The sequence below is a fragment of the Colletotrichum truncatum genome, assembly GCF_014235925.2.
Source record: "Colletotrichum truncatum strain CMES1059 chromosome Unknown Contig_0009, whole genome shotgun sequence".
NCBI lineage: Eukaryota > Fungi > Ascomycota > Sordariomycetes > Glomerellales > Glomerellaceae > Colletotrichum > Colletotrichum truncatum.
In genome coordinates this window covers 3,220,918-3,231,810 of record NW_027222406.1, presented here as the reverse complement: position 1 = coordinate 3,231,810, position 10,893 = coordinate 3,220,918, and the positions used below count along the sequence as shown (strand labels likewise).

At 46.3% G+C, this 10,893-nt stretch overlaps 2 protein-coding genes across 2 annotated transcripts; one reads left to right on the top strand and one right to left on the bottom strand.

Annotated features, from left to right (window-relative positions):
• Positions 1 to 4,204: 4,204 nt before the first annotated feature.
• Positions 4,205 to 5,616, top strand: CTRU02_213451 (pectin lyase; the record flags this gene model as incomplete). Its single annotated transcript, XM_036731681.1, has 5 exons — positions 4,205 to 4,344; positions 4,417 to 4,728; positions 4,780 to 4,804; positions 4,861 to 4,976; positions 5,073 to 5,616. 5 exons carry the CDS (start codon positions 4,205 to 4,207, stop codon positions 5,614 to 5,616), a joined length of 1,137 nt encoding a protein of 378 aa, XP_036576680.1.
• A 3,391-nt stretch (positions 5,617 to 9,007) lies between these two features.
• On the bottom strand, positions 9,008 to 10,261 carry CTRU02_213450 (3-carboxymuconate cyclase; the record flags this gene model as incomplete). The annotated part of the gene is made up of 2 exons (XM_036731680.1): positions 9,008 to 9,916; positions 9,968 to 10,261. The coding sequence occupies 2 exons, from the start codon at positions 10,259 to 10,261 to the stop codon at positions 9,008 to 9,010; spliced, it is 1,203 nt and encodes a 400-aa protein (XP_036576679.1).
• Between the last annotated feature and the right edge of the window lie 632 nt (positions 10,262 to 10,893).

Genomic DNA, 10,893 nt, shown 5'->3' with positions numbered 1-10,893 from the left:
GATAAAATGGCGGCCAATGGCAAGTAGGTAACTGTAAGGGATTTTGGGAGTGGTTGAATGATGTGGTGGGAGGTGCAGAAAAGGGTATGTTGAAGGAGGGAACTGGGACTGTTCAAATAACACAGAGACAGCAATTCATTAGAGAACTTTCTTCGAGCATCAGTCATTTAGGAATCATGATCAAAAGCATGGAGGACTAGTTGTTGTCCACAAGTCCTAGACTCCCGAAGGGGCATGCGGCTGATTGATCCACTTCCGCGTTATTGCTTTTCAGCGCGGCGCTACAAATTCCAGCTGAGTGGTTTAGTTATCTCGTCCCAATCTCTTGACATGAGCTAATTTGGACCGTCTGACGGGGACGAAGGAGACTTTTCCCGTTGAAGTCTCGGCACTTAGACAGCTTTTACTTGTAAATGAGTACTAATACGTTGTGGTGTTCTGCTGAGTAAATAAGATGCCTCCTTATTTCCCCGTGATGTGGTTTGGCGTAAAGTTAACGCTGCACTATTGAAACTTCCCCTTTTTGGTAGATGAGGGGTTTGGAGTTAGGACTCCTCCAACGTGGACGCTAAAGGCAAACAGACTTAAGGTTAAATAACTAGCGGCCCAAAACCACGGATTTAAATCTTGAAGTCTAGAAATGATCAAGCAACCCCTGATTTCTAGTGAACCAATGCCACTAGGACCCCGCGTGGCTTTAGTTTAGTGGGATTCCAATTGAAAGGGTCAGCAATGCGAATAATTTCTCTATTGCTCTTCACTTGTTCCTGCAGCATTTGGAAATGAGCATGTAGTGGCAGTTGTCCTAAGCACGGCATAACTGCCACAACACATGATTAATGAGGGGTAAGGACGCCAACTCGCAAACGTGCTCTCAGAGTAACAGGTTCCCCTTATTGCTTCAAGAGGTTCCTCAGTCTGAATTTGTCCCGCTTGCAACGTGCCTGTGATTGTCTTGCAGGAACAGTGGAGTGCTTAACACCCGGCGACTGCCAGCCTGTCACACAGCTGACTGATCGTACCGCGTGGGCAGGCAAAAAAGGGACTTGTCATTTCGGCTGGAGTCTAGAAAGAAGAAAGGTATCCTATTTCGTGCGGGCAACCTTCCAAATGATTTTAGATTAGGGTACGCCTACATCCCGTAGCATCAGTAACATTGCGCAGAGAAATTTCTTATCAGCCCATGTTCATACACATAGCATAATTTATGGTGGCCTTTCTGGAACGTTTAGACATTTGTTTGGGTCGCTAATAGAGTAAATAAAAAGCAGAGAGTATTTATAAAAAAAAAAATTCTTTTGAACATGAAAAATATTGATCAAGGTCACTTCCGTCTCACGGCGGCTCCAATTTCATCGTTAATCCTAATTGAGAACATACCCCCGGGAGGTCATTTCCGAGCGGGATCATCTGAAAGCCCGCATCGGGAGAGGGAACCTAGCCCGCCCGGGTAAAGTACGATTACGCGGTCATGTGAGCCCCACTGCGATTAAATTCAGCAAGTGCAAGCCTGTCTATCTCTGACGTGAAAGCTCCAACGATTACGAGATTGTGACATGCACGAGAGACACTCATGAATTCATGGTCGGCACATATGCTCCTTCTGATGTTTGGCGCTTAAGCTGCGCATTGTGGCATGTCTTCCGCCTCGTCGACATACTCCGTGATTGCATTGTTACCTAGAAAGACGCATGCTTGCTTGATACCTTTATCTTACAAGTGCGGCAGCAGAGTATTGGCTGTAGTCGCTGTGTCTGGGACAAGTTATCTCGGGTTACATCTGCCTTCTACATAATAACCTTTCGCTTTGTCGTCCAAACCCTTGGTCTAATTCAAGATCGGAAAGAAGCGCTTGGCTTCGGGCTCACTGAGCAAATGGGCCGTCCGATCGCCTTGAGTCAGAAGGAAATCGAGACATTGCAAAATTGTGCATACTCCTTTTGGATACTGCCGCGGAAGCTTCGCGGGATTTACCTGGGACGCTGGAGAAAGGTTGTAAGACGTGGGATCAAGATGATCATTGTTGGACCGACACTTGTCTTCTCTAAGTGGAACATAAAGTCGTTTAACTGTGGACGCCTTGATCCCAACTTTTCTTGCGAGACACAGCGTCATTTATAAATCATGGCTAAAATACTCCTGGCTGGAACACGAGTTGCAGAGATTTCTGCCAGACCTAGGCTACCAAAAAATGTTTGGCAGCCCCTGCTTTTCCCAGAGATATTATCACGCATTTATGAGGGAACTACACAACGAACTTCAGACGTAGAAGTACTGTACTGTTGAACCTGCTGTCGGACATTCAGCCATCCGCTAGATACATCCACTTCAGTCGGACCCGCCATCTCTTTAACGGCCCAGAAATCAATCATGGTGCAAGTCAAGGATGCTCTGTCTAAGGGTGCTCGCCATGATACACTAATGCCTCATTCAAGAGCTTCTCTCCAGACGGCAAGTACGTTACTCCTCAGATGGTGACTGGCATTACACCTGCTATAATTATTGCTCGGGAAGAAACGTCTGGCCCGGACGTGTGCGGACAGATTGTCGCAGTGCTGTCTTGGGCAAGCATTGTGTGTGCGCATTTGTAGTTGACATGCCTACTGGCTCTTTCTGGGCGTCTTCCGATAATTGTTACCACGTAAGAATAAAACAAGAAGTCCATTGAAGTCAGCGTTTTTCATTTTGGTAATATTGACTGTTGTGTGCTAAATGTGGTGGTGGTCAGGGACGGGGTATTTCATGGATGAGCGCATAGATATCTCTCCCCAGGACAAAAAAGGAGTCCTGTTGAAAGTATCTGCACTATGCTTTGATCTACGAATTAGCAGCATACTGTGAACATGCGTAGGCAGATGTGAAACAACAGAGCCCTCGTTCATTTTGGAACGAAAGAGTTGAAGTCTCGAACTATGTCTTTGTCTGAATGTCATGTTTTCCAACCGCCTGAATAGTAGCTGTCTTGCTATGGGCGGAGAGTTCTAAAATCCAAATGCTCTACCAACGGCACTCCACACTCACTCCCTGCAGTGGGGTCTTCATTCAATCAGGTTCTGAAGCCATTACAAATACGTCAAGAGAGAGCTGCAGAGGCAGTAAACCCAAAGGGGCGTAATTGGAGGATTCGTTGAAGGTCCGGACGAAGCTTGAATAATAATCTTCATCTTAAAATTCTCCGTAACGAGTTGGTTTCCACATCTAGCGCCTCGGGATGATCGTGAGCCTCCCAATGCCGCCAAGGAGCAAGCAAGGATTGCCATTCCCACTTCCAAAGAAGAAAGAAAAGGTGGCGGGGCGCCCAGGTTTTACGGCAAACTTATCCGCTTGACATTTTCTAGGCCGTGCGGACTTTGACGCCCTGAGGCGGAATTTGGCGGAGTAGCCACTCAAGCTGATCACCATTGTCAGACTAGAGTTCTCAGCTTTCTCATCTATTAGTGGGTTCCACCAAGGGTTGCCGCCGTCATTGGTGCACGATATTATCACGACCGCGGATGCTACGTTGTGCGTAAAAGTTTAACCACAGGTTACTCTACAGTTAAGCTTATGTCGGAGAACCCAGATATTCTTTGTTCCGGATTCTAAAAGTAGCCGTTGAATCCGAAAAGCTCATGTAGCTATCAGCAAAAAGCTTCCAGAAAAACACTCCACAAAAAGGCTAACCTGGTCCGCCGTTCAGCGAACCACATTTATTAGTTGAAACCAAGCCTGCTGGCTAGATGAGGCATCAGGGCTTAATGCCTGTTTGACTAGTCTTGCTAAACCCCTATCCGTAGAAGTTGTAGCATCAGTGCCTAATAGGGCTGTTGTAAGAATAATGAGATGCTCCGCATGACCTGCCATCCATAGCCCTCGTCCAACGACTACAGTGACTGGACGGATAAACCTCCGCAGTAAGGGAACGAAAAGGGAAGTGCTAGCGCCACTTTAATAAATGCTTCTGCTTACTACAGCCTAGGCAGTACCCAATCCGGGACACTTGGCAGCGGTAGGTCTGCCCCTTCAATGTTCGAAATATCCGTAGTTCTGTAGTAGCCTAATCGGTAAAAGTCTCCTTTCTCCCTATATTGACACACTACAAACTGAGAGTGTACTCTGTCCGGCTTCTCTGGATGGCAACTGTCGTTCAAAAGTTTTCCATTCTTAATTTTTCTTATTCTTGACTCCCTCTTAACTTTCGAATACCATATAACATTAACTCAAAATGCAGAGTTCTTTCTTCCTCTGGCTGGCGGTTACAGCCTACGGCGCCCTTCCCCAGCACAAGGGAACGCCGTATGGCTTCGCTGCCGGCGTTACTGGCGGCGGGTCCGCTACTCCATCGTTCCCAAAAGACGTTGCCCAGTATGCTCACATCTAGTCCGCTCCGGACAAGTCGCAGGTGGCTTCACCTTAGGCTAACACATTGTTTTTCAGGCTCAAGTCATGGATGGCTGACAATGTTCCACGCGTCATTATGATCGATAAGACTTTCAATTTCCTCGGCTCCGAGGGCACAGTAACGGAGATGGGCTGCCGCCTGAAGAAGTCTTGCACCGCCGCTAACGGTGGTCAAGACACCATAAAAACCAGCGGTTGCGATTCTAACGAAACCCCCGTTCAGGTCAAGTACGACAAGGCCAGTTACCTCGGCATGGATGTTGGTAGCAACAAGTCTCTCGTTGGCGTAGGTAACAAGGGCGTTCTAATCGGCAAGGGTCTCCGCTTCAAGGCTGGTGCAAAGAATGTGTAGGTCAGGCCCCATCCTATTGTTTCTCAACAATGCTAAAAGGTCATTAGCATCATTCAGAATATTCACATTGATGTGAGCATTTTCGTGAAGATTCTCCTGAGGAGACAAATTTGGCTGATTCGCAGTAGAACCTGAACCCCCAGTATGTTTGGGGAGGCGACGCCATTAGCCTGTCGGGCAATGACGGCGTTTGGATTGACCATTGCAAGATCTCGCGCACGGGACGCCAGCACTTTGTTTCCCAGTAAGAAACCGCTCATTCCGTCTCTCTTTTGTCCATGTTTTCTGCATTAATAGTACCTTTCTCAAAAGACAGCGTAACTAACGGACGCGTTTTCAGCTATGAGGGCTCCCGCGTGACCATCTCCAACACCGAGTTTGACGGACGCACCGCCAACTCCCATAGCTGCAACAGTGATCACTACTGGACGATTATTATTGGAGGAAAAGCCGACAAGATTACCCTGGATCGAAACTACATCCACGACACCTCGGGCCGCGCTCCCAAGATCGGTTCAAGCGAGGGAACTCAGGTCGTTCAAGCTGTGAACAACTGGTTCAACTATAACACAGGACATAACTTTGACATCTCCAGCTCCGGACGTGTTCTCATGGAGGGCAACCGTTGGGAGAACTCGCCGATTCCAATCACCACTGCCAGCAGCGCTGGCAAGATCTTCAACCAGGTTGACGCCGCCTGTAACTCCAACCTTGGGCGGGCCTGCGAGGGGAACGCTCTCACAGCCTCCGGCTCTTTTCCTTCTCGCAAGGATACCATCGTTCTCCAGGAACTTGGCAAGTACAAGTCCAACCTGGTTAAGCCAATTGTTATTGGCAATGTTAAAGGCACTGTCAACAGCAACTACGGCATCGGCAGGATCTGAAGTCTAGATGCAGGTGTTTTGGTGTGTCGGAAACCGAACATTTACCGTGAGTGGTGATGACGAGAATGTCAACTATGTGTTGGTGGAGTTGGGATTAATTTGAACTAAGGGGAAAGAGCTGGAGACCCTTTGGGTTAGAGAAGGGCTAATATCTAACGGTTCGGCAATATTTGACCTTCTGACTCTTGGTACCGAGTTTCGTTTTTTATAGTTACTTTCACATACTTTCCTTTGAAGTACATAACTCTTAATCTACCTTATATATTCTTTTTGGCCCGTATCGAAGTAGGAGCACTGCAGCGTTCATTGCTCTACAAATCTTATCGTTAACGGCAAGGTGCTTATGAATTTGAAGCCCCCCTTCCTGTTGTTTCAGGTAGGAGTTTTTGCTACCTTCGCCTTATGCTACAGAAGTTGTCGGAATAGTTGAAATAGAGAGACGTCGCTTCGGTCACCCGGCCAGATGCCCGGCATGCAGACCCAGAAGGGACCGCTGCCTCCCTTTCCCACTTGACGGGCCATAAGACTATAGATGATCAATCTGATTCAAAATAACCACTTTTGCTGTATTTTTACACACATTAAGAATACTAGGATTTTACTAGTTGTGCCATTTTATCCGCAGGAGACTATTTCACGATCGTAAAACCTACGGAAAATGGAGAGCCAATTATGCAAAACCGATAAAATGATTATCCGAATCACTCAAGATGTAGATCACCCTAAAGGGGCGACGCATACTAGCTCGGGGTTGATCTCTGCAAATCATCACGGCATTTGAAGAGAAGGTGCTGGAGGAAACTGGCCGAAAGGAAGGAAAACTCAACTGGCGTGTCTGCCGAGATCACGAGTACATAAAGGAATTGGTAATGCCCTCGGCTTCTGAACTAAAAACCGCCTGATAAAAAAAAAAAAAAAAAAAAAAAAGGTGTATCCCCTTTCTGAGGACAAACATTCTCGTCTCCAGAGGTTCCGGTTGTGATGGAAGCGCTCATAATCGGGCCGACTTTGTCGGTTGTCTTGACACACGCCAATCCAGCGAAATTCATTATGTTGGTCGGTCGCGACTAACACAATGAATGCAGTATCGGTTTGCGTGAGAGAATCCAACTATTACATATGCAACTTAACACGTTTTTTGGTAGGGTCGGTCAATACTTCGGTATTGAAATACTCAAAAGGTTCTACCAGACCTTTAACTCAAATTCAACCTTCCGTTGGATGCATTGATTGTTTTTACAAGTGCTACACAGCTCAAGGTTCTTGGCACATGCAAGCCTAAGTAGAAGCTGCTCTAGTTTCGTTTGGAGGTATGTCTAAGATCGCCAATAAAAAAGGTGGTATGGTTGCTGGATCGGGTACAGACGTTGGAGTAGTAGTTGAGCTCGGTATTATAGAACTAATAGCCGTACCAAGGGTTGCAGTAACCCCTGAGAGTGCCTGGCTTTCCGTGGTGCTTCTCACAACACTGCTAGATACAAGGCTTTGGTTCTGTACGCTGGAGCCCAAAGAAGCGCTTCCTGTAGATGTAGTGGCATTGTCTGAATGACTGACGGTGACAGTCTGACTGTTTGTGCCCAACTGGAAGCTGCTTCCGAGGGTAAAATTGCTGGCTGTAGCCGAAGCAAAGCTTTCAGAATTCGGGGGTATTTTAGTCGAACTTGGTAAGTTTGTATTGGTTGTTGTTGTTGTTGTTGTTGTTGTTGTTGTTGTTGTTGTTGTTGTTGTTGTTGTTGTTGTTGTTGTTGTTGTTGGAGAGAAGAAATTGAAGTTATCATTCGTTGAACTTGTGTCTATTTGACTGATAGTTGTTGCTGGAGAAAAGGAAGATGTGGGCGAGGCAGAGCTTAGGGACGGAATTGCAGTAGGTGCTAAGCTCGTTTCCGATGTAGATGTGCTTGTGAGTACATCGGAAGAAACAACGAGTGAAGTTGTTGAATCATTACTTGTTACAATTGCCGTCGTTGTTGGCGTTGTGGTCGTCTCTGAACTCGTTGTAGTTATACTTGTAGACGTTGGCAAGGCTTGATACACCGAAAAGAGTGTTCTGCTACTAACAGACCCTCCACAGGAGGCGGTGATGTATATTTGGGGGAGGGGAGTTCCTGTTTCAATGGCAGGACAAGGATCTTGGCACGGGCCGGGGTCCCCTATTGCAAAAAAATATGGACCATCCAAGAATTGTAGATCTGGCGAGCTGGGCTTCGAGCAGTAGCAGTACCGACCGTAGATCAAGGCATATTCGCGAGAATTTTGCTGGCAGATATTTTGACAAAAGATTGGCGCATTCATCTCAGAATCAGAGAGGAGGTCCAGGTTACCAGGCGCACCGACAATCGACCCGCAGCCATTGAATTGGTTTCCATCTTTTGAAAAGGCGCCTCCCATGACATAAGACTTGAATGAAACCAGCGACAGTTAGGTTTCAGTGTTAAAATTGATTCTTCTCCACTGCCACCTAGTGAGTTGTCGAAAATGGTAAGGGTATGGAAACGGTTGAATAGGAAAAAGCTAAGCAATATGACAAGGTAACATATACTCGAAGAACAGCGTAAGCCATAATGCTTAGCGGCTCCTTTAACAGACGACACGGTTCTATACTGTTTCCGGAATGCAACTTTGCGCTATCTGTCTGACATCCAAAACAAGGCGAATTAGTTGCGGGAACTTTCAATTTCCTGCAATTCCAAGCAATGTTCTAGTCCAAAATGGGTAAGAATAGTTTCTTATTTTTCCACATTACTATTCTAGGTGTAAACCAACTAGTATTCATTGGAAGGGATGACTGGAATTGGGCACGGTTTGATGGTAAAAACTGATTTTCCTGCACATCTGATGAGACTCTTGCATTCTTGGCAAAATTACACTAAAAACTCTTCGGATAAAATGCTCCGCATCCTCTTATGTTCAAAAAAAGAAGCCTAAGAGAAAACTGACTGTTACCGCGCCTTGCCTTGTAACAAAAGCACAGGGTTCCACTTTGATAATGTTCGGACTTTTTATGTAGACCTTAACGGCAAGTCTCTCACATGAGAGCGCCGAAGTGACCTTTTCTTGACAATGTATTAGAGTACGCATCTGATAAAGATTGAAGTTTTGATGATTCAGGGCAAGTAAATTTGAAAATCATTGCTGGTATACAGCAGATCAAGTTATGCCACTTTTCCCCCTCCTCCATCCCCAAACTGGCGGGGAGACTACGACCCTCTTGAAACTTACTTGCTTACAGCTTACTGTTCATGCAGTTTCAAATTCTGCTACTACAGCCAATTTAAGCGTCTAATAGTTTGAAACAAAAGCTTGTCAATAAGAGTCTCCTAGGTGAGGACTTAAAATACTATTCCTTCCTCATTTGTTCGAGGCCTTGCCATTACGCCTCTAATGCTACACATTACAACAGAACAGCCATTCCTTGAGAGTTCTTGCCAGCTCCCAGACCTTGCACATTTAGGTGTTGAACCTGCTTTTTCTCCATAGCATCTACTACCGTTATAGCAGCTTGCGTGGTACCGTTTCCTGGGCTAAGAGCATAGATGAACTTCCCAGCGGCTTTCAAGTCAATAAGACCAGGGTCGCCGTTCGCACCAAGATCTATCTTGCCTTTGATACTAGCATCCTTTAGAGACATCTCTACCATAATGTTTCTCCCGACATCAGTGACGAACGCAGAATTTGTCGCCGAGGAAATCGCAACCCAGCATGTGGCCTTTTGACCATCAACCTTCGCCATGCCCTTTACGGTAGCCTGATTGGTCTTTGGGTCCATGGAGAGAACAGCACCGCCGAAAGAGGCATCTGTAACAAATATGTCTTTCGAATTTGGGATTGTCGATGATCCGAACAAGACGGCAGTGCCATTAGGCGATGATCTTATTTCATTTTGGCTGAGAGATGCAACGCCATTTGCCTGTTCCACCTGATAGACTCCCAGAAATCCAGTATTCATTTTCGTTGGGTCGCCCTTGACTGTGAGAAGTAGGGCACTCTCGTCGCCGGAAAAGAACGCCTGAGAAATGGTGTTGGTTGGTCCAGCTGGAGGTGTCGTTTGCTTCAGATCGACAGGCCGCAGACCATCCATGGTACTAACGCCCTTTGCCGAGAATGATGCACATGAGACTCCGGCTTTAGCACCAGAAGAACCCACGCACACAAGTTTGTTCTTTTTCGAAGCAGCGACAGTGTTCGGAAACTCTCCAGGAACAGCGACGGGCTGGCCAACCATTGCCAGCTTGGTTGGATCTGCCGAGTTGATGGCGAACATTGTAAGGCTGTTTGATCCGGCATTGACGGCGAATAAATACTGAGATCCAAGTGTCAGCCCAATTCGAAGAAGGTTCAATTGCTGACTTACATTGCCCGCGATGGTTACAGCTGACTGAGATGCTAAAGCATCCGGGGCGGCTGGTTGTTTTGTATCGCCGTCGATAAAGTTGGAGCCCGCTCCTCCGGTCGAAGCAGTTGCACCATTTGTGAGCATGCCATTTTCGGCAATTTTCATGGCAACTACCGCATTGTCTTTTTCGTTTGTGATAAAGTAGACTGCTTTTCCGGGTTGAATTTTCTTGTTGCCTGGGGTTGGGCATGCTACAACCACTGGCAATAGTGTTTGTAGGTAGCAAACAAAAACAAGAAAGATGAGATGCATAATTGAGTAAGAAAGTTTAAGGTAACGGTTAAAAGTGGATTTGAAGTTACTAAGATAGTTGGAGCCAATAATATAACGATGGTGTGGTTGTGATTGTGATATTTAGAGGAGTCTGTCGAGAATAATCTAAGAACATTAGGTGAGTGGCTATATTTATAAAAGTGTCGTTACGCAGAATACCACAGCCATCTACTGCCAATTTTCTGCAGAGAAATTATTAGTCTCTAAGTTGTGGATGTTTCTGTAGACGTAGGGGAAGTGTAATCAAAATCGCCTAATTGGGAAGAAAGGATTACAGGACGCACGATACCTTGGATGTCACCTACCGGGTTGGCGTCGTATGGAGGTTGTCCACTTCCTGCTGGTCCCACTCATTCAACGAATTGCAGCGTCAGCGCCGTCTGAACCATGTGTCAAGGCTAACCGAAATGGGAAATTCTGATATTCTCATCGTGCTTGATGAAACGGTGAAAGCTGCTTGATCATCAGCCGAACCCACATGCAAACTGAAACTATGATTACTCTACGGCTAAGAAAGCCGAACGAGCGAGTTTTCGTACACTACATAGTGACCTAGCCGTTTCAGATTTTATTTTACACATAGGTATGCACAGAATCACAACTTCCTTCCG